The sequence below is a fragment of the Leuresthes tenuis genome, unplaced genomic scaffold (assembly GCF_036924035.1).
Source record: "Leuresthes tenuis unplaced genomic scaffold, fLeuTen1.0.hap1 SCAF_12, whole genome shotgun sequence".
Classification (NCBI taxonomy): Eukaryota; Metazoa; Chordata; class Actinopteri; order Atheriniformes; family Atherinopsidae; genus Leuresthes; species Leuresthes tenuis.
This window is the reverse complement of record NW_027325366.1, coordinates 9,253,525-9,277,149: the sequence shown is the minus strand read 5'-3', so window position 1 is coordinate 9,277,149 and position 23,625 is coordinate 9,253,525. Positions and strand designations below refer to the sequence as shown.

General features: G+C 36.3%; 2 protein-coding genes across 4 annotated transcripts in view; both read left to right on the top strand.

Annotated features, from left to right (window-relative positions):
• The first annotated feature begins 399 nt into the window (after positions 1–399).
• LOC140319025 (solute carrier family 35 member F5-like) lies at positions 400–16,287 on the top strand. Of its 3 annotated transcripts, XM_072396542.1 has the most exons (16): positions 400–560; positions 904–1,044; positions 2,029–2,170; positions 3,350–3,499; positions 3,925–3,987; positions 4,068–4,149; positions 4,702–4,892; positions 5,983–6,064; positions 6,276–6,363; positions 8,401–8,465; positions 8,616–8,720; positions 8,895–9,054; positions 9,212–9,302; positions 9,649–9,803; positions 10,665–10,765; positions 13,891–16,287. In XM_072396542.1, exons 3-15 carry the CDS (start codon positions 2,036–2,038, stop codon positions 10,744–10,746), a joined length of 1,449 nt encoding a protein of 482 aa, XP_072252643.1. In that variant the 5' UTR covers positions 400–560; positions 904–1,044; positions 2,029–2,035; the 3' UTR covers positions 10,747–10,765; positions 13,891–16,287. The 3 variants fall into 3 exon arrangements, with proteins under 3 accessions (XP_072252643.1, XP_072252642.1, XP_072252641.1); XM_072396541.1 differs by lacking the exon at positions 904–1,044; XM_072396540.1 differs by having other exon boundaries at positions 400–1,044.
• Positions 16,288–22,418: 6,131 nt separating this feature from the next.
• gpr39 (G protein-coupled receptor 39) overlaps positions 22,419–23,625 on the top strand; it is a 38,313-nt gene continuing 37,106 nt past the window's right edge. The window contains exons 1-2 of the mRNA XM_072396538.1: positions 22,419–22,545; positions 22,749–23,601. Of these exons, the coding sequence (XP_072252639.1) occupies positions 22,818–23,601 (784 nt within the window). The 5' untranslated portion in view covers positions 22,419–22,545; positions 22,749–22,817. The remainder of the gene's footprint in view (positions 22,546–22,748; positions 23,602–23,625) is intronic.

The following is a 23,625-nucleotide window of genomic DNA, read 5'->3' as shown; positions in this document are numbered from 1 at the left end:
TTGAAGTTGAGTTGGAAACATATTTCAAAACATAAAGTAGAATATAACTATTTGAAAATTAAATCTATAGCTACCCTGTTTCGAGACAGATGCTTCAGATATTTTGCTGTAATAATATAATAATATATAATAATATACACTATACTGCAAATGTCTTGAGTCACCCCTCATAATTACTGATAACTTTTCGAGGGAAGTAGTAGTTAGTAACAGTAATTTAGACTAAGTCTTACAGATAATCAGAATTTGTCTTGCACTCCTTTTTGTTAAACTAAAAGTTCAACGAGGGCTTCAAGTGAGGATCTTTAGAAAGCGTCAGGTCAGAACGGTCAGCCAGGAAGGGGAAAAGTATTTCTGTGGCAAAGTACAGTTTATGAAACTCCATATCCCAGAGGTCTTTGCAGCATAAGTGATGTCAGCTGATGACAATGAAGAGGGGAGGTTGTGCTAATGTTTACAACCGTTCCCCGTTTAAACAGTAATTTTTGGGAATATTTCTCGAAAATATTATATGACACTCAAAGCATGGAACACATTGAATGAGCACTTCACGCAGTCAGGTAAAAAGAGTTCTTTTATATAAGCACTGGCTCACTATGCTCAATCAAGCTTGTTAGCACTTAGCTTGATAAACAGAAATCTTAACGTACTATATTGATGATATAGGCAAAGTTAACTTGACAAATTATGTGGACTTGAAACCTCACCTTGTCAGTGAAGTAAAGTAGACGTCAATCCCAGGCACAATTGGCACCATTACGCCATTTGCTGAACTCCAGACTGTAACAGTTTAATAGCTACTATAAATCTACTTCGCGCTGGCTTTACGGAGTTTGAGGAAGCTGGGTTTTTTTACACCTGAAACATTTACGAGATTTTTCTGTAGCTTATTGTTTCTGATAGTGAAATATCCCGTTAACCAAGGCAGTCATGTACAGTCTAGGTCTTTGTTACAATAAATGCACACTGAAATGCATTAGTGACAGCCGACGTGTAGCCAGTTAACTGGCACGAAGACCATTTCCAGTTGGATGTGACGCTTAGGTGAGTCAAACGTGAACATAGTAGCCCGCTTTTAGTTCAATGGTGAAAGTTCCACAAATATTTAGTAGTTTTTCGTTTTCTCTTTGATTTTGGTGGCAATTCTTTAAACTGTGATTCTTCTCGGTGGTCTTGACTCACACCAAGTTACACAGAAGTAGAGCTGAAATATGGCAGTTCAGACTGATGTATCCTCTTTAACTTTTTTTTGTTGCTTACCCCAAGTGTGGTCTTTGTTGAGTTGTTCTTGAATAGCAAACTGCCTCACAGAGTTGCAGTGACTGTTTTCTCCACCCCCCTTGCCTAAAAAGAGCGTAATGATGTAATTTTAAATAGAACTGCCTTGATGTTTAACCTGGTGAATATTTATTTAAAAAAGGTTGTGAGGTAACTCATTAGTCCAATAACCCTGACAGAGTACCACTCTGAAATGCAAATATCTACTATATTTAAAAATAATATGAATTAAAAAAATATTTAGCATCTGTTAATCAATGCAATTAACAATTATACAGTTACCGAGGTGCCCATTTAGGTGGCAGTAGCTCTGTCATAATTAATAGTAGAGCACAACCCCAATTATTTGAAATGATCATGGTAGTAATTTGATCATTAACTTTCACTGTACTTTTGCCCCCTCTTTGGTTTATTTCTTTAAAAAAAACTCAAACTGAGTTTTTAATGCTTTTATGTTCTATGTAAAGCTCTTGTTGTCCATGCTATACAAAAACTGTGTCATTATGATTGTCTTAATTCACCTGAATGAAAACAGCCGAGTGACACAGACAGAAATGTCAGTTTCACCATTGTTTACCACCATTTAAAAGAGTTGACTGACTAAATTATGAAGCTGACACCCTTTGATTTCAATGATGTCAATGCACACCTGTCCTTCCTTTCAAATAAATGGCTATTATCATTTATAAAAGTTATGTGAATGAATGATTAATAGACTTATAAGTAACATGTTTGTATAAAAATTCTCAGCGTCCCAATGGAGTGGGTATTCATCATGAATCGGATGAGCTCTCAGGGCAGCTCTGCAGCACAGCGGAGGCGGATGGCCCTGGGGGTGGTGATACTCTTACTGGTGGATGTTATCTGGGTCGCCTCTTCTGAGCTAACAACAGTAAGGACTTCGTCACTGTTTGTCAGTTTTCCCACCTGCTGTTGCAAGGTGGGTCAAGATGGTGCTACTGAGCATTTTTTACATGACCCTTAAAAAAAAAAAAAAAAGATGTCAGTCCTGTCAATGCCAGGCTTTTAAAATGCATATAAACATATTAGTCCAGCTGAAATTGTACGAAACTGAGCTTCACAAAACCGAACTAAAACTCCCAGATAATTATATTGGGATTCATATCAGTCCTGCATGTATGCACTCAACTACAGCAAAGTTCCATCTTTTTGTATAAATAGTTAAGTGTATGTGTATATAAATACAGATAAATTCCCAATAAAGCTGCTCAGATTTACATATTTTCTGTATACTCATTCAGGTGGCAAAACATGTCAGAAATTGTGACAGAAAATCATCATATTAAAACTCTCAATCATCTCCAGACTGTCGCTCTGATTTTATAAAATCCAATTTTTTTTTAAACTGCTTTTGCATCTGTCAAAATCACTGTTCAAGTAACTTAAAGACAGCATCTGGTAAGTGAATATGGCTATATTTTTCATGGAGGATAATCTTCAATAGAAAAAGTAGTGCCAGCAGAATGCTTTGAACGTTTTTTCACACAGTCTACAGTGTTGGCCAATAACTGGATTCTGCTCCCACGCATGGATATGCATACAAGGACAGTGGTCCAATGAAATCCGGCAAGTCGAACTATAACCGAATATAACTTCTATACTGAAATGTGCATGTAGCTGTACTGACTGACAGAAAGAGAGAGGGGGCACTGGTGTGTCAGTAACCACAATGATTGGAGATGCTGTGGGATGTATTTGTGTTAACTTGATGCATTCATCTTTACAGTGCTGAAGTCTTATTCAGTTTAGACTCATCCTAAACTGGATATGCTTCATTTTTGTTCCCATTTCTTTTGTGGATATGGGAGAACCTTACAGATGGACAGCCATTAAGGCAGTGTTCCACCAATCTGGCCTCTGTGGTGTTTTGCTTGGTTAGCAGTGTTACAAAAAAAATCTCATATAATACTCATATTAATGTGAATTGGGAGTGGAAACCTGTGAATCCAAATCTTGTTATTGGAGGCAAAAAGTGTCTTTCCAGCGACATATGTTAGTCCGTCAATAAAAATGATTTTCCTGATGGCTTTTTACTTGTTTCTCCTCTCAGTACATTTTTAAGCAACAGGAGTACAACAAACCCTTCTTCAGCACATTCACCAAGACGTCCATGTTTGTGTTGTATTTGCTGGGTTTCCTCCTGTGGCGGCCCTGGAGACAGCAGTGTACAGGCACTCTGAAACGCCGGCGCTCTGCATTTGTAAGTAGTCTAAACACTTTTACCTCACAGATACAGCTGCTGAGAAAGTTTTTTTTTCTTTTCTTTTTTCAATCTTATCACAGACTTCTATGTTGGGAAAAAAGGTTTTAATTTGTGGAAATGTTGCTACAGGATTTCACACCAATCTCTCTAACACATTAACTCATTTTGTTTTTCTGTAGCTACACCTGCAGTTAAATCTAAAAGTTTTGATATTTAATATCTAAACACACATTGGTAGAACAGTCTTGTTGTTAATACTATACTACTTTTTTAAATTCATGATTTTTTAAATATGGGTCAGAATACAACAACATTGATGAAACTATGAGCAACTCCTGGGAATTGATTCGTTGTGGCACAAAGCCTAGGGATGAATTCTGGGGTTTATTCTGAGAGTTGCTTTGAATTGCTCCCTTCTGCAGTTTGCTGATGCTGAAGCCTACTTTGCTCCTTGCACCACTGAAACCACTGTGAACAACTGTTTGGTACGTAATTTTCATGTCTGGGTACAATGTATTGTAAGCTATACCTTTAACTGGGCTGAAACCCTGTCATGTTTGTACAGAGTGAACCACTGTATGTGCCAGTGAAGTTTCAGGATGTACCTACCGAGCACTCTGAGTGTTTAATCGGAGACTGTGAATCTTGTGAGTACTAAGCTAATCTTCTTTTTTGTATTAAAAGAAGCTACATGATGCATGTTTATTATCTTGTATCAAGATTGTAAATGTGTGTAACCTAAGAGATTTCATCACTTTGTAACAGCAGAAGGCAGTGATGAGCCATGAAAATGCACAGACATTATTGTAAAATGTGTTTTTTGGAGTTTCTAGTGGAATTCAAGCATTGGTGCTTGTTTTAAGAAGTGATCCATTTGTTCAGTCCAGTCACACATCACAGCCTAATAACATCATCCAATGGGATTGTGGGCTGCATGGTGGTATGGTGGTTAGTACTGTTGCCCCACAGCAATAGGTTCAAATCCTGTCTTGGACCTTTCTGTGTGGAATCGCACGTTTTTCCTGTGTATGCACAGATTCTTTTCGGATACTCCAGCTTCCTCCCGTATTAGATTAGGTTAATTGGTTTCTCTAAACAGACCTAAGGAGTGAGTGTGCATGGTTGTTATCACCCAATGACAGCTGGGATAGGCTCCAGTGCTCCATTCATTCACTCTTCTCTTCATTCCTGCCTCCCAGCTTCCAAAAAACATCGCGTCCGTTTTAGCAATATCATGGAGGTGCGTCAGCTGCCCTCTACTCAAGCTCTGGAGGCCAAGCTGTCCCGCATGTCCTACCCAGCTACTAAGGACCAAGAGGCCATGTTGCGCACGGTGGGAAAGCTAACCATCACTGATGTGGCCAAAATCAGCTTCTTCTTCTGCTTTGTGGTGAGTCATTTGCAGCTGGAATATCAGCTGTGGAGTTTAAATTGTTGTATCAAATTATGAACATGTTTGCTGAATTTAGGAAATAATTGTACTTTTGTAACGACCACAACCTTATAACAGCTTTTGGATCACAGAAATCTGTGATAGTATTCTTATAGATTCCGTAGTAATATCCAAAAATATTAACAGTTGGAGATTGTGCTCTGTGAGGTTCTCAGTTAGCTGAAACAGCCTTGGAAATTTCATAGCATCTTGTCCAACTTCACTTTCGTAGCTCTCCTCCTTTCTCACTGTGAAATAAGGTTAAGTTTACTTGTCTATACCATTTCAATAAGATTGGTTTGCAGTATTTGTGAGAACTGAATATTCACTGTTTTTACAGTGTGATCAGTGTCAGTAAATGCATTTTCACATTACAGTGTGGGCTCATGGTGGACAATGGCATTGGACAAGAGAAGCAAAGTCCTGGCAAATACAGATTGCTGTAGAGTACATTTTACATTTGAAAGCTTCATGTCTCATAGATTTATTTTCTCCATGGGAAAAAAGTTAAATAAATCAGGTAAAGTGGTTGGTTACATGATGACACAAAAAAAAAAAAAAAACAGGGTAAAACCTGTTGTCTCATAGCAAGAGGGTTTCTGGTTCAAAACCCAGCCGTGTTGAGTTTGAAAGTTCTCACCATACATGTGCTTCTCTCCGGATACTCTTGCTTCCTCCCACAGCCTAAAACATGCATGTTAGCTTAATTGGTGATTCTGTGACAATGCCTTTTATGATGTTGTCAACAACAAGGCTGATCTAGGATCCTAGGCTGATCTCCTAAGCCTGACTTAGAACAGGAAAATACCTCCAAAGTAACTCAACACTGCAGTGTACATCTGCTGAGTTTCAGTAGCTGTAGATGAAAGAAATGGTTGTTTAGATGGATGAGGAGCAGACACACACACACACACACAGATTCCTTGATTTATTAGATATGCTATTATTTCGCTTTTTTAATTGGGGATGCGCACAGATCTATTGGCTGGGGCTCGAGATGTTGATCAGTGAGCTGAATTCAAATGTCATGTCGTTATTTGTCTTTCAGTGGTTCCTGGCTAACCTGTCCTACCAAGAAGCCCTGTCTGACACACAGGTTGCCATAGTCAACATTCTGTCATCCACCTCAGGTGACTCTCTTTTCTTTCTCCACCTCTATAGATTTCTTGACAGTAGGTATAATGTAAAGGCAGGACTGATATACCAAGACTTTGATAAAGGAAATGGCCTAATTAGTCTTGATTTGGGAGTTTTAGCTCTGAAACATTCCATAAACATAATTGTCTTCTATAATCCTCAGTTTTTTGATTGAGCTGTGCTGTATCATCTTTCTCTTTACAGGCCTCTTTACGCTCATCTTAGCAGCCATCTTTCCCAGTAACAGCAGCGACCGTTTCACCCTGTCTAAACTGTTAGCAGTGGCTCTGAGGTATGTGAATGATAGAAGAACATGCTAAGAGTTTGTTTTTTACATTTATATTTCTGTTTTGTTTTTTGTTTTTTCAATCAAATATGTCTGGAAAAGTTGTGGGAAGTTGAAATTTGAGAGTTAAACATTTTTTGATGACATATTCTTTAATTAAGAGGATCCCAGCCGGTGTTGACCTCCCTGCATGGTGGTTGTTCAATTATTTCCTCTGAATGTCACACCCATACATGGGTCTACCATATATAGACTTTTTTCTGTTGAGTATTATTATCTACATATTTAAACTAACCATACGGATTGGAGTCTAACTCTATCATACTGATGTCATTTTTTTCCCAGTGACCATTCCTTTATCGCTGAGCGGAATAGCTACTTTGAATATGCACTGGTTTACAAATTAAATTAAATCTAAATCTTTTAATAATGCCTGTACTATAGAATTGGGATATTCCCCTTGTGTCTGGTATAGACCAATATATCTTATCAGCAGCAGTTTTTCCATAAAGCCTGAATATTTTCACAATATGTTAAATTGAGGAATATTAATGTATTAGTTTGACTTTGCCTTGTTGAGTTAGATAAGTATAAAAACTGGAAACATGGGGAAATTACTAGTCTGCTCCTTAGAATATAGAAATCTTCTCACCAGCACCTCTAAATTTCACTAACAAGAGTGTTAGAGTACATCCAGATATGCATGGGTAACATATAATGGGTGCATCTATTCTCCAACTCTTCAAGTTATGAAATTTGAGTGAGGAGTTTTTGCTAACCAACAAACAGCAGTCTCTTAACAACTTTTACACTGATCAGCCATAACATAAAAACCACTGACAGGTAAATGAACTGTTGTGGAAATTAAAGCACACTCTTCAGGGGTGGTGAGTGATGATGCATGATGATAACATGACTGTGGCCGCTGTATACTATTAAAACTGACATTTTATGGCCAATGAGTCATCTTCTCTGTCAAACACTTCTGCTGCCATCATACTTGTAAAGTATTAAAGAAATATTCTTAACATTTGGGTGGACTCTGGGCTGCATGGTGGTTGGCATGATCATCTCAGAGCAAGAGGGTTCCTGGTTCCAATCTCTATTTTATGTGGAATTTTCATGCTCTCATTCTCTCTCGGCACTCCAATTTCCTCCCACCATCCAAAAACATACATTCTTGGTTAACTAGGTTAATTGGTGATTCTAAATTGACCCTGAGAGTGAATGTGAGCGTGGTTGTTTGTCTTGTTTGTCTGGGAGTAGCCCTGTGATAGATTGCCGACCTGTCCAGGGTCTACTCCACATCTCATCCAACAGCATCTAGGATAGGCTCCAGCTCTTTATAGTGGTCATATTTATTTAGAATCATGTGTGGGTTGTTTAGTGGTAGAAGATAGGATGGTGCAAGTTGCAGAAACAAGCAGTGACAAAATATTGGCCTGCATGACAACATTTCTAATTATACAGTATTTACTAATGTAAGATTTTTTTTATACTTTTTAAATTTAAACAAGAAAAAACCCATAAAAGACAGGCAATAAGAAATAAAGACAATAAACATTGGATGGACTTTTCCTGAAATTTTTATTTTCCAAAGCTAAATCACAGGCGCACAGTGGACCATATTGTGGTAAATTTCAAAGTTCTTCCAATCAGCAGGTGGCAGTGATGAAAGCTTTTTTTTTTTAACACAAATTGCTGAAAAGCTTTAGTGTTTCCATCACTTGACGAACTGCCACTGCAGTTTCTTCTCTATGCCCGTTAGTGAAGTAAGAGGCCACAACAACAAATGATCTGCTGTCTGCTTAGATTTATCCAAATTGTCATGTGTTGTGAACTGATCAAACAAAGTCACTGGAAGTAAAGTAATATTGTGTGATTCCATTCAATTGTATTGCGCTGTTGAATATATGAATACTGTGACAGAGATAAACTGTATCTTTTAGTGTATTTTTTCTGGGCAGATCAATTTAGTTCTCCAAACAAATTGGTTCAGCTCTTTAAAAACTCTTGTCTACTTCTAAACACAATTTATTTTAGCATGGGAGGTGTCGCGCTTGTGAGTCTCTCCAGCATGGACAGTCCTGATGAGAAAGGTGTTATAGGTAACCATGGATATGACCTTCTCTTTTTTTAATTTTTTTTTTATTCCTCCACTGTGAAGTTAACATTTATGTTGGGCTCTTGCCTACTAGTGTAAAATTAATACACTTTGAAACTTTCCCTCCAAGGGTAAAAGTGAAATTTTTCTCAAGGTTCTCTGTGGTCACTGGCTGGGGCGATGCTATACGCTGTTTACATTGTGATGATCAAGAGACGAGTGGATCGGGAGGACAAGCTTGATATTCCAATGTTCTTTGGTAAGTTATTGCTCAGTTAAGTTTGTTTTAAGATCAAGATCAGGACGATGTTTTAATATTTTTTTTGTCATTCTGTTGCTATGTACTAACACCATCAGTGGTCATAGAAATATGTAATATGAGAATTTTGACTCCACAAAGTTCTCCAAACTGAGACTGTTATTTATCTCTTAGGGTTTGTGGGTCTGTTCAACCTGTTACTGTTGTGGCCTGGCTTCCTCCTACTTCACTATACAGGCTTTGAGGCCTTTGAGCTTCCCAGCCAGCTGGTGTGGACGTACATCCTGATAAATGGCCTCATCGGAACTGTTCTCTCAGAGTTCCTCTGGCTCTGGTGAGTAGCTGATACGTGATAATTTGATAATCATTTGATAATCTTCTTGAAAAGTTCTCTGTGCTGAATTTTTCCAGTTTTTAATAAAATGCATTTTTGATAATCTATTATTTCTAAAACATGGGATTCTGGGACTGATGTTTGCTTTTGTCCTCAGGGGCTGTTTCCTCACGTCATCTCTAATCGGGACTTTAGCATTGAGCCTCACTATCCCTCTGTCCATTATAGCAGATATTTGCATGCAGAAAGTAAGTTTCCCTCTGTATCTAGTTTCAATCAGAGTCTGTTTATAATAAGATTGTTGAAGATGTTTTTATGTAATCAAACTGAAGAGAAACTGATTTGGAAGATAAAGTGAATTAAAAAGAAAAGTTAGGATTTTTTAAAAATTTTTCATATTTTGTAATTGGGCAGTGAAACAAAATGGATTCTAATTGGTTTTCAATTAGAATTTTGTAATTTGAGCGTCTGGAAAAAAAGAAAGAAAAAGAAAGCCCAATAATTTGCCCAAACTGAAAATAGATCTAAACTAGATTACCAATCTCAAATCAGTTCTTGACTGTAGTTGTAATTGTAATCATTTCTGTGTGACAGGTACGTTTCTCATGGTTATTTTTTGCTGGGGCAGTGCCTGTCTTCCTTTCCTTCTTCATTGCCACCCTGTTATGCCACTACAACAACTGGGACCCCGTCCTGGTGGGGCTGAGGAGGGTATATGCTTTTATTTGCAGGAAACATCGCATTCAGAGGTACACATAGTTTGATTGTACTGTTTGATTGTAACTGACTCAATAATCTGTTTCAGTTTTATTCATGCTTTTTGGCTTAGAAACAGGCTGAACAGCCTTTGATATTTTTCCATTGGTACCTTTAGATTTTCGTTCTTACAACAAGCCACTGATTCTATTTCCAGATTCTATGAAAAAAGCTAGCAGAGATGACACATTTGCAGTTGAGAGCTGCTCAATACAACTGCAGTTGTTTTTTTTTATGGCCATCAGTTGCATCACAAACTTGTTTCTTCAGTATTTATGTCACCGCTGCTGCAATGCCAATCAGCCAATCTCAGAATCATAGCAACTGCAAAAAGCATGGACATAGACATGCATGCATAATGGGTGAAAATTCTGCCTGTGTTATTTAGTCAAACCAATGAGAATATACCTCTGTACATGCATGCACACACAGTTGAGTCCAGGCTGTATGAGAGTTCATTGAAGTCTGTGCAGGAAGTGAGCTGTTGATTAAAATATGAATTTTCAAGTGGCTTTCAGCCCAATCTCTTAGAAAGTTAAAGCTTTTAGTGGTTGAAAATGAAATTAATTACAGTTTTCTTGTATTATAATATGGGTGCTATCAAAAGGAAATTGACTGTTACTCTGACACAGATTTAATATTTTCTTCTCTGATTTTCTTCTTCTTTTGTTGCTCCCAGCTAAGTTAACTCCATAATCAGTTGCGCATGTTTGACTGACTAACTTCTCTGCAGCAGTTACTCGCTCCATTCCTCTGTAAATGTTAGCTTCTGTTTAGTGAAGGATGATTAGAATAATGATGGTTGTCAAGATGATGGCTACGATGATGACTGACTGCCCGCTCCCTTCCCTCAGACTACCAGAAGACAGTGAGCAGTGTGAAAGCCTTATTCCACTACACATAGTCTCCCCCAGTGAAGGAAGCTTCTGTTCATGATCCAACAGTCAAACAAAATGTAAGTGATCACTCAACCTTTCCTGGTCTTTGCTTGTGTGTGGTTGACTGCTGTTTATGCATGATGTGTATGTGTAAATAGAAATTAAGTAAATCAGGGGGGTTGATTAAATGTTACGCCTAACATATAAAAAAGAAAATTGCAGAAAAAATAAGAATGAACTTCTTAACAATTAATCTTTTCACCTTGGATTGTTAAAAGTGTAGTTACACATTAATAAACTTTGCAACAGTTATCTCTTCAATGCTTTACCAAGCAGTTTAGCCTGTGTAGCTTATCATTTTGGGGTTTCACCTCATTGTCTTCAGAATAAAAATTAATGCTAATTTTAACTGATGATGTAAATAGAAAATTTTGATAGTGTCTCAAACTCTAAGATTATCCAACATCTGATAAGCCGTAGGCTTAGTTTGTTGCCTTGAACATGTCTCCAGCGTACAGTATGGTGAATAAAAGAGACTGAGCATGACAGAATGACTGAAGGTGGACCACCCACTTCACAAAGTCTGCATCTCAGTGAAATAACTTGTCTCATCACCATTTGTAAGTTTAGTAAAACTTTTTTCATCTGCCTCCCAGTCCCACAAAGTTATTACCAGCCGGGTAGGGAGGTATTTTGAACTCAGCATGTGGAGAATGAAAATGGTGCAGACTAATGCCTATCTCCTGGGTATGTAGTGTCTAACGGAGGAGGAAATGGTAGAGCAAGTTCATTTGTACACACATTTCTGTGTCCGAAAGAAAGATAGCTAATTTCATAAGTCCAATTTATCTTAAATTGCATTACGGGTTACGCTATTTGGCACTTTTCTCTTGATAAATGGTATATGGAAAGGGCCATTCACTAGACTTGTAACATATTGATGCCTTGAATAATCTTTGCTTTGCTCTATACATACTTGCTGGAATCTCTTGATTACCTTTTAATTACTTTGGATATTTTAATAAATTATCTGAATTGTCAGGGGAAAAAAGCAGGATATGCTCATAGAAATCAATGCAAGATGAATGGCCGTAGCTTCACACTTGTAGCATTATACTGTATCATTTACAGCGATCAGCCACAACATTAAATCCACTGACCGCTAATGTGAGCAACACTCTTGTTACAATGCAATGTTCTGCTAGGAAAACCTGAATTTGCCAGGTTACATTTTGACTGTGACCATTTAAGGAATCAAAGGTACAAATCACTGTGCTATTTATAAGTCAGTAAGTTTTTTACATGAGCTGTTGGACAACAACTGATCTGTTCTTTATCGACTCGAGCTGCTTGCTCTTATTTAAGTGTCCTTTATGAAGTCCTGGTGTCTTAATTTCAGTTTCTTTAGAATTAAAATCATCCATAAATATCCTCTCGGCCAGGATAATACTCCTCTTTTCAACAATCAAACACTGCCATGCTTGTAATGCATTTTAAAATCTCTTCTGTCTTCAGAGGGAGTTGTGTAAAGTTAGTCAAGGTTCTCATCGAAGAGGACAAGTTTGAAAATTAGAAAAAAATTGAGGTGTAGAATTAAAAAAAAAAAAGAAAAAAGAAGGGGTCTCACAGCTACTGCTACCTAGGCATATTCTAAAACATTCATTTAAATGAAGATATCAACTTAGAAGATTTGTTTGAAAAATCTATACTCATTTTGAATTTGCTGTCAGAAATCCATTTCAAAACACAACAGCAAGACTGAAAAATATGCTGAAAAGGATCATACCTCAAGGAAATTTGCATAGCCAAGAGGATTAATTAGAAACAAGAGTAGCCACAAAATGAGCCTCTAAAAGAGAACAGAATTGGTAAGAAAGATTACATGACACTAGGAAAACAAATTACTGTGTTTCTCAGACCAAAATCAGATGTTTAAATGTGTCATTTCAACCAAAATCAAGCTTCTCAAAGCCAGACTAAAAAATTAATCGAATCATTCATTGCTAAATGTAAACGCTCAATTAGACTTAAATGGGCATAAAGGCTCTGCCCATGTTCAAAAGTTCAAATTTTTTGCTCATTTATTTACTTGATTTACTTTCTCTGAAAAATCTTAAAACATATGTGCATATTGTTACAGCTGAATTCCTAATAAAGCTTTTTCAGTTTTTTTTGTCAGACGGCTTCACACATCTTACATTTTGACAGTAAATCAGCTCTACGTTTCTGCTTTTGGTCACTGAAAGCATTCCCAGACTGTCACACTGCTCTAATTAAATTCAGACTTTATCGCCGCATGACTTTGTCATATGGCAAAAATCACCATTCAAGTAACTTAAAGACAACATCTGTACAGTGAATTCAGCTATACTATACATGTACAATGATCTTCCATCTAGAAAGTAAGATGCGGCAGAATGTCATTAACATTGCCTTAAACTGGCTAACATCGCACCATTAGACATATTTCTGTCAATAACTCTATTCCGTTCCTGTGCATGTATGCTGGGACAAGGACGGTGGTCCAGATGAATGGCACAGTTGAAATGTAACTGCAGCTTGAGTAAAAAAAAGTTCTGTCTGCAGATGGTTAATCAGTTTAAGAATAACTTTTGTCAGTGTAAAATACCAATGAGTTGAAAGGTTTCATCCATGCTTCATAATATTAAAAGATTGAGAGAATCTAAAGAAACCTTTATGTATAGGACCAGGCTAAGAACCAATTGTTTGTAGCTGAGATCTGCAGATTGTCAGCATTAAGAAAAACAACAACAACAATTAATGTACGGACAACTCAGCAATATCTCTGACAATCATTGTTAATTTGTCTCTGCTGCCACAAAAGAAAGTTAAAACTCTACCATGCAAAGAAAAATATAAGATTCAGAAATGCTGCGGCCTTCACAGTTCATGAGCAAGCTTCTTTTTCCTAATCATTGTATCCTGTCTCTTCTGTTATGAATAGAAATTTATTGTCATTGTCATCAGATACAATGAAATTCAGTTATATACAGGGTCCTCTTTTTTACATTTTTTTAAATGGTAGAATCATCCATTCATCATAAGTTGCCAGACGTTCAAGGGAAACTCTAAAGAACTAGAAGCATGTTCCAATTCTTACCTGTACAAATTTATTTCACATGTCAACAATGTAAATAAGTTTTTCTTCTCTTTTTTTCACACTGTCTTTCTGTCTCCAAAGGTAGCCACTGTTGGTCTCACTGAGCTGACAATCCGGAAGTTTTCAGTGACATTGTACTTGCCCCAGTGCCTCCTATTAATTTTATTTGTTTACAACAGTTTTGAGACGCATCCCTTACCCTCCATTTTTGCGGATTTTTTTTTTCTTAATTTTTGGATTGCTGCCAGCAAAGACTGAGATTAATTTTGACTTATTTTCAGTGTAAAGAAACTTTATGGTACAAGGTGCTGGTACCAAATGAAATGGTACACGTTGAGCTCGGATCATAACACTAACAGAGAGTTCTGTGTGTATGTAAAGCTGTTTATCGGAGAGGATTTCTGGACGTTGATCTGATTGTCTGAAGCCTTGCTGCTTGTTTTTTAAAGGATCTTTGATGCAGATACAGCAAATCATTACAAATGACAATCTGTTAAACCCATACTACATAGAAACAATTTGCTTTAGAAGTATTACATCTGCTTTTTCATACAAAGAGTATATGTGCAACATTGGCATTAGTTTCAGCCCCTAAACCCTAAGTACTGTTTAAAGTATGTAAAAAAAATTAAAATAATAAAATAAAACAAAAAGAAATAAATAAATAAAAAAATTAAAATAAAAAAAAGAACAAAAAAATGTTTACTGCCACAATGTTTCTGTGTGCTTTATCAGCAGAAATTCCCGGTTTAAAATCATCCAGGTGATACACCTTTTGTGATAAGTTAGTCTACATAACTGTTGTTTTCATGATCAGTAATAAGTAAGGCAGAATATGTGATGATGAGTTTATTGTACCATACTTGGGCTGCTTGGGAGAGGGACCTTGTGGGATACTTTCCATTTCTTTTAAAACACTGTACTGATCCCCCCCCCCCCCCACCAGCGACCAATCTTGACGTTTCTTTTGTCAAAAAACTTTAAAAATATGACATTGGCCTATAACAAAATTAAATGACTACAGCTGAGCAAGAAAGTATTCCTTTCAACAACTTTCTTTGTTTCTCTTGTTCCTCTATCAGTGCTGAATATTGAGAATGAGCTGTGATACACATACCTTTGTTCATTTGTTTGAAAACCTTCTGTTATAAGCTATGAAATGCCTTGCTGCAATAACAGTCCTCTGCTTGAATCAATCGTCACCTTTTTTTTTTTTTAATATATTTTGTACACAATTAAACATGATCATAGTATTGATGTTTTATTTGTGAACTGAAATGACCACTACATAAAATTTAGTTTATGTATGATTTGAATATTAATGTCATATTATATTTAAATCATCACTGCTGCTGGTTTCACTTTATTCATATTGTCTTTTATTAACAATGGAGATTATAGCACATAATTTTGGTTGTTTGTGATTGGTTTTCTTTTCATTAAGAAAAAAAGTTTATTAGCTGTGCTTGATGTTTCATGTGATGACAAGAAGCACTTGTTAGTAGCCTCAGTATCAGACATATAGTCCAGTATGTAAACACTACAGTTGAAGGTGAAATGTCAATGTTATTCCACTCATCCTGTTAAATATAAGATTTGGGTGCATTGTCACAGTTTTGATTGTGCTCATTATTAACTGGCTGTATGAAATATAAGAGGTTATAAAAGGCTGAGAGTAAATTAGTAAATTGAGCATTTTAATTGATAAATAGAAGAAAGTTTGGTTCATTGCACTTACTGTGTTTTTTTTTTGGTTTTTTTTTTTGCCAATCTGTCCTATCTTCTGTCATGATTTCACGTGAAAAAGCTTTGTAATTATGGTTCATTTTTAAGAAGGAAAATTGTCTCATATTGTATATTAGTTTTCATATTTTATCAATGGTGCTTGTGGAATCATAGATGTGATCATTTTCTTTCTCAGGTTCTTTATCTAAATTTTGTTGTCTGAGCATTTTGTTTTCTTTCTTTTTGGTGTTTTGTTTTTTTGAGCCATTAATGAAGATGTACAATCAAAAAGAAGTGACAGTAACTTCCCTTTTATCAACATAAGCTCTTGAATAATGCTATTATTTTTCAAGTCTGTTTTCATACTTCAGTGCACTATTAAAACATATCTTTTGAAATCTCTGTGTTAAATGGTGTATTCAGTGTGTTTAATAAATGTATAAAGATAAAAAGAAAAAAATAATAATCTGTCATCGCTATGTTGGCACTATCATGTTGGGGAGATGAGTTTAAAGCAACAACTGGTGCTGATTTGGTGCACCACAAGGTACCAAGAACTAAACTGATAGACCGTCAGCAGAAACTGTTTATCTTGCCAAGTGAACAAGAATCCTCCTCCTGTTCCCTTAATGAAGATGATGAAGCACTAAATCTTTATGAAAAAACTTGAGATGCAAAAATCGGGGCAAGATTATGAAATCCTTTCTTAAGCTTTGAGCACAGTGGCATCAATAAATATGAAATTTGAAAGCACTTTTCCTAGAAGAGTTGGCCATGTAAACAATGGTTTCAATCTCTGACAAAAATGATGAAATAACCATATTTAGAGGATATTAGTCTGTAAAAAGAATAAAAAACATGATAGACATGAATACAGTTTTATTCAATAGCTCAAAGCAATAGTAGCACTTCTAACATGTTTTAATGTACACTGGCCTTTGTTTTACATGCATCCAGATCTACCTGGCACATACCCCACGGACTGAGATACCATAGTTCACAGCTTTGGTATCTAGCCCAGCACCACAACATTTTTACACTAGGGTACTACATCTCCCACGACAACTGGATAACAAGGCACTTTCGCCGTAAACAATTAGAATAGAAAAATAAAAAAAATGTAACACAAACAACACAGTAGCAGATGCAGCGGAGAGACCCAGGACAAGGCTATAGAAGGAAGTTGGGAAAAGACAAAAAGAGATAAGTGTAAATCTGTAAAAGTTGTAAATATCAACAGCTTATTAACTATGCAGGGACTTTAACTGCAGATTTATTAACATATTTAGATGAGGGCTGGTACTTGTTTTTGGAATTTATCTTAGAATTGAATTATTTTCACATCTACTTTATTTAAAAAAAATACAATTTTGAATATGTTTTACAGATATGTTTAAAAAATAAATAAATAAAAAAGTGGAATGTTTGACAATTCCATATTTTTGTCAGGGGTTGTGGGCCAGAGGGATAAACAATCCCAAAAAGTCACTTAAACCCATTTTACAGTTGCATAAAAAAAACTTACAAACATCAGGGTTTTGAATTTAATGGGAAAAAGTTTAAGTGGCATTCAGTTCTACCACAAATGACTACGGTAATTATGGGTACTTAACAACTTTCATTGGCAATGATGGAAGAACAATTGTTCTTGGGTCAGCAAGAGTTGGCACAACTCACTTTTTCTTTACAGAAACATGTAGCAAGTGTGATGTCTCACAGGAAGGCATTGATATTTGCAGCTCACTCTCAGTGCGGCTCTCAGACTTTAAACATTTCATAGCTCTTTTGAGTAATTGCAATATTGTGGATCTTTACGCATATGTACATATATATATACACATCTTTATCAAGTAAACACTAATTGCTAAAAAAAAAAAAAGAAGCAGATGTACAAGTATGTGTTTTGGTCGTACTCTCTGTAGGGTTTGTGGAAAATCTACAGTGATAAATCATCATCAGTGATCATCACTTTTTCCATATTATTTTCAATGCTATTTCACAGTTTGTTCTGTTTTCATTGGCTCTGTTGTTGTATTTTATTTGTGGATTTTCATTTTCCTTTTTCAAATTTAGACTTTTGGACTGGAATTGGGTACCTACAAAATGACCAGTGATACATAAAGAACATGCCTCAAAAATGTTGATATTTTTAAAATTTCACACCCTGTTTCCTAGAATGTTTTGAAATGTTACATCTATTACACATTTTGATGTGAGATTTGTCTTTTTCTTTTTTTCAATTTTGTCTTTTATTGTAGAAATGAATGGACCTGTGCTAATTTTGGTTTCTGTTCTGCTTTGCTCTCCTGCTTCTCCATGTGTGTTTAATACCTTCATTAGTCTTGAATAGTCCTCCATGTTTTAATACATCTGTTCAGCAACTGCTATTGGTACACTTTAATACTACACAACTGCATGTTTTGTTGTATATATGTAATACGATATTTTTTACTTGAATCTTATTTTGTAATTACTATTTTAAAGGTTGAATTTTATACTTTTATTTATACTACTACTTAATAGTAGGTGTTTTTTTTTTTAAATTCATCTAGGTTGGTTGTGCTTTCTATGTTTATTTAATTGTCTTGGGTGTATATGCTGCTACTGCAAATAAATTTCTCAGTTTGGGATGAATAAAGTATTTCTATTCTATTCTATTCTCAGATTGTCCTCAAACAAATCTCATTCAAGCTTTCTTGCAAACTTTTACACTCCTTGTCTTAGTCGCTGTGTATTTTTTTGTTTGTGTATTTTTATACTGCTTTGAGGAGCTCTTGCTCTGATTTAAAGCTATGGATGTTTCAATATTTTTCTGTCTTTTGTGTTTAGCAGTTGGGCCCTTGGCCCAGATATCCATCACAAGACAATTTATTGATAAGGTTAGTTTACCCCAGTTTCCTTAAAGAATGTTTTGTTATGTAAATATTCACTAAAAACCTAAAGCGCATGTCATTTGTGATAACATGTACTACTAACTTTGTGACATAAAGATGCAAATCAGTTGCACAAACCCTCTGCCACAAAGTTTGTGGCAATAAGAAGATTAACTATAATTTCGAAATGGTATTTTTTTTATTAGTTCTGAGAGTCATGTATAGACTATAAAGAATAAAAGATACAATGTTAAGTCAAAGACATCTTTGCATTGTGTTGGAGCAATACCCACTAATTTTGACCAGCTAGTTTTCCCCATCCATATCCACCTAAATAATGCATGGTACCCTATAGGATGGTGGGTTGGTGGAGAATCCAGTCTGCCTCGTACTAATGTGAGAGGACGTAGAATTGAGATGACCTTTCTGATTCAAGTGCCTGTCATGAAAGGGTGAAAGAAATAATGGAGGCACAGGCCTGTCTCTATCATGATTTCCATGATTTTGAGCACAGGGCTATCTGACTCCTCCAAGACTCATGCATGTGTATATAAACAGGACAATCTCAGTCGTAATTATTTATGTGAGGATCTCTGGGAAATGTGAGCTGGAATGCTTTGCTGGGAAGTATGTGTCATCAGGGCAATAATGTTTTAAAACTACTTAATCTAATTAATTAAAGGAACACAAGAGAAACGTGTGAATCATAAACTACGTGCTTCTAATGTGATTTATAGTACACTAACATTCAATATGTACATTCCTGAGTCTGAAACTACCCTGAAGTACCTTGGGTCTGAGATACCAAAGTTCATACGTTTTGTTCAGGACCCAGCACCACAACATTTTGTCGTATGGTACCATGTCATGCACCAACAACAAGATAACACAGTGGCAGATGCAGTGAAGAAACCCAATAAAATTCTATTTGAGGAAGTGAGGAAAAAAAGAGTGCATGAGCAATAGAGAGGGCAAGTAGAATAAACACTGTTTTTTATTCACTGGAGAGAACTCAGAGGAAAAAACAGAATGCAAGACAGATGCAGACTTAGCTTTGTCGTTGCTTTAAACTCACTCGCTCTTGTTTGGTGTTATGTTTCTTGGCTCCGTTGGTAAAGTTACTGATGTGCAGCTATATAATATTGAAAATAATTAATAATTTTCCCTCTGCTCTGTGTAGGTTGAAGTCAGAGGGGATTGAAGCAACGGTTGATTCCTGTGCAAAATGATTTAATTTATTGCTCTCTTTCACAGCTAATGGGAATTCATAACATTAAAACTGCGGCTTGTTCATCTGTGTTATGTTGAATATCAGATTGAAACATAAGTTAAAACCTTATCATTAATGTTCCTTCTTTACAGATGAAGGCTCTATAAGTCACTTTAGTTTAATCTTCTTTTCATGTAAAAATGTTTGGTCAGTCATCTCTCTCTATATGGCACAATATATTTACAATGCAATTTAGTTGTACATGTATTGATTTCCCACATATGCCACATTTAAACACTTTTCTATCACAAATTTCAATCAGAAAAATCAAACTGTCTTTCAGAAAAACTAGAACATTTAAAAATCTTTGTGTGTGTGATTGTTTACCACTAATATCACAGTTTATAGAAATATGTAGATCTATTCCTGTTTAGGCCATGTAACATTAACCTACATTGTCGCCTCAGCTTTTGGTAGCTTCTCATGGTGTCTTTGTCAGCCTCTTCAGCATGACAACAAATTCCTATGGCTTTGCGTGTGGAATGCTGAAGGAGATCTGTTTTTAACAAAATAGTGTTACATCCCACAACAACAAGGAGAGCCAATAAGTAAAACTCTTTTGTGGTCAGTATTTTGTATTTAGAACTCAACGATGTAGTGAAGCCACTACACAATAACTATTGGTACAGCAAAACCAAACACAACAATAACAAATAATAAAAACTGGTCAGCTTGGAAGCATTGTAGTTCCAATGGTAAATACAGCCTTCGCTGTGCAGTGTTTTATTGGTGCATTTCAGAAGAGAACTCCTACTCAACACATGGTGTTTGTAGTTGTTCTGTTGAACAAGTGAATAATTCAAACACTATTACAGAGAAAGTGTTGGTTTTAAATTAAAGCAGGAAATAAAACATAAACTCCAAATCACATTAGAAATTCAAACAACAGGCTAGACTTACTTATGATTTGAAATATGAGATTATGATAACTTAACAAATGGTGATGTGGCGGTTACTAATGCTTTTACTGCCGTCATTACTACAAACAAATGTACAATGACCAGCTGTGTTTAGGCTAAACATTGGCAATATCTGTCTGTCTAAAGCCCAACTCCTGTTGCCTTTGGGAACAATAAGCAAAGTTGAACTCAAGTTTACTCTACTGTGACTTTATTGTGCAATCTCTTGAGCACAAACACTTACTAACTTAGTTACAACAAATTTCTAGTCTTATACTGTGTAATTGCTTACAGTTATCGGCACACAATAGCAGGTAATTCAAGTCATAAATTAAGAGGCCAAAGTATAATGAACATTCAACCTCGATTTTATTTTCTTCACTTTTGACAGTGAACATATTGCTGACAGTGAGGTCAAATGTGTCTGACAATACTCTTATCAGAGGGTACTCAGCTTTTATCTAATCAGATTCAAACAGTCTTCATCTTCTTGGTTTTGTTGTGTTGAAGAAACTTGTCTGGAACATTTAGACCAGCTTTTTTAAAAAAGGCTTTTAAGACATGAGAAATGCATGCTTTTATGATTAGCATTGAGTGTTTACAGAATTTAATATAAATTACTGGTTTTCTATGACCTTTGGGAAAATCTGTATGAGGACGTTTTTGTCATGTGACCACATCTCAGGCAGGCCTTCTAATGAACTTGATACTCACCTACGCAGCTATGTCTGGTTTATTTCAGCCAAGTTCCTGTTTGTGGAACTTCCCTGCCAGTTTTCTTTATCATCAAAAACTAATGCTCTCTGCCTCACGATCCGGTTGATAACATTCTTCTTTAAGTGAACATTCCCAGCCATGTTTATAGATCTAATTTCTAAAAATTGTAGGTTTAAAAACATATTGAAAATGTGAAACGATTGATTAAAAAAAACATCATCAGAATGTGAAGTAATATCCACTATGATGTTATGTCAAAGATGTATCTTTTATTGCTGTGATATCTACTTAAGACAGCACTCTAACCATACAGGACCAGTCAACATCTTATATTATCTTAACATGAAAACGGAAGCCACTGTAGCATCTATTTTTCCCTCTGTCAACATAAGAGGAAGAAAAAGCGCCCAGAGCTTGTATTTCTATAATTCCAACATCTGTCACTTGTGTTGAAATAGAGGTAGTCTATGAACTGTAGTAAATTCAACAATGGCTCAAACTCTTAGCAAGTGACTATTAGTGAGTGAGTACAGCTAATGATTATCTATCAAGCAGATTGGTTGTTATATAATTTCTGTGCTTTGTAGTATAGATATTTAAACACCCTTTTAATTTCAGTACCTTTTGTGTCCATAGTAGAACACAAATATGTCTACATCATGATAAAAAAGGATTTGGTGTTTCAGGAATAATAACAGAACAAAAGTGACACCTTCTACTACCACAATTCATAATTATAGCACCTTCAGACCAGAGTCACTTTTAGGCTAAGATCCTGAAAGTGACTATGTGAAAAAGTGAAAATTGAAAGTGAAAATTATGAGTTTCACTTTTTGTTCATTTAATCTTAAAAACAATCTCCAAACAAATCTACTTATAGACCTTATACATCTCATCCATAAAGCTTTTACTCTAAATAATGGCGACACATTTTTAACCATCTTAGTAATCTCAGAAGTAAAATATGCGTTTGAAACAGGAGACACATTAGTACTGATAAGAAATTAAACCAAGCCCCACTGCTCACTGCTTGTGGAAGTGTTTAATGTTTAACTGCCCTGCCCTCTTCAGAGGGAGGAGGAAATTTATGTGTGTTAAATGTTGGCTAACACTTTGGTCAGACTGAGATGAAACCAACTGAATCTGCACAAGGGCTTGTAAGGGCAGTGACGGATCTAATGTATTCATCTGGACTGTGAGGAGATGAAGTAGGCTTGGGACCACACACTTGACTTTTTAATTCATTAAGACAGTGAGTATGAAGAACATAACAGAAAGTGTAAAAGAGTCCTAGTATTTTCAACCGTGTGTTCATGCTTATTGTGATTTGTATTTTCCATCTACTGAGATACACTCCTCAGAGAATCTGGATAAATCAAGATATAAAGAGAAGTCTTCTCTACAAGTTGTTATTTTGAAAAAGCTTTCACTTCTGGATCTTGTTTCAAATCACAGGGACTGTGCCCAGCAGAGCTGATAAGCTTATCAATACCTGGAAAAATCTTGGCTCACCACTCTGCAAGCATGAGTGAAGAAACTGGAATAGTAGTAGAAAAAGACTGGAGTAAACTTGAGCCAAACTACCCCATTAAAATCTTCCTGACTATCCTCTATAGCCTCATGCTGGTGACTGGTATTGTGGGTAATTCAGTCACTATCAGAGTAACACAAGTGCTGAAGCGTAATGGTTACCTGCAGAAGAATGTAACTGACCACATGGTTAGCCTTGCATGCTCTGACCTACTGGTGCTCCTTATCGGCATGCCAGTGGAGCTTTACAGCGCTATCTGGTTCCCGTTCACGTCTGCATCAGGTAACATTTCCTGCAAGATCTACAACTTCCTGTTTGAGGCTTGCAGTTATGCCACCATCCTCAATGTTGCCACACTTAGCTTTGAGCGCTATGTTGCCATCTGCCACCCTTTCCGCTTCAGAGCCTTGGTAGGAAAACGTACCTCTGCCCTCATCACATTTGCTTGGCTGGTATCATTACTCGTAGCCCTGCCACTGCTGATTGCTACAGGCACAGAGGGATACATACCCCACCGACAAGACACACCTGTTCAAAATCTGACTTTCTGCACAAATGTTAGGGAGCACTGGGTGATGTACAGGGTCAGTTTGTTATTGGCTTTCATCGTCTACATGATCGTGCTGATCTGCGTGGCCTTCATGTGCCATGCAATGATTTTGGTCCTGCATAAGCCTTTGGGATCCTTGGATAAAGGCATCGACGAAACTCAAAGGGCACGCAAGCATGAAGGTGCAACAGCCAAGACAGCAAGGAAGCAGACAATCCTTTTTCTGGGTAAGTTGTTGGTTTTATATCTTA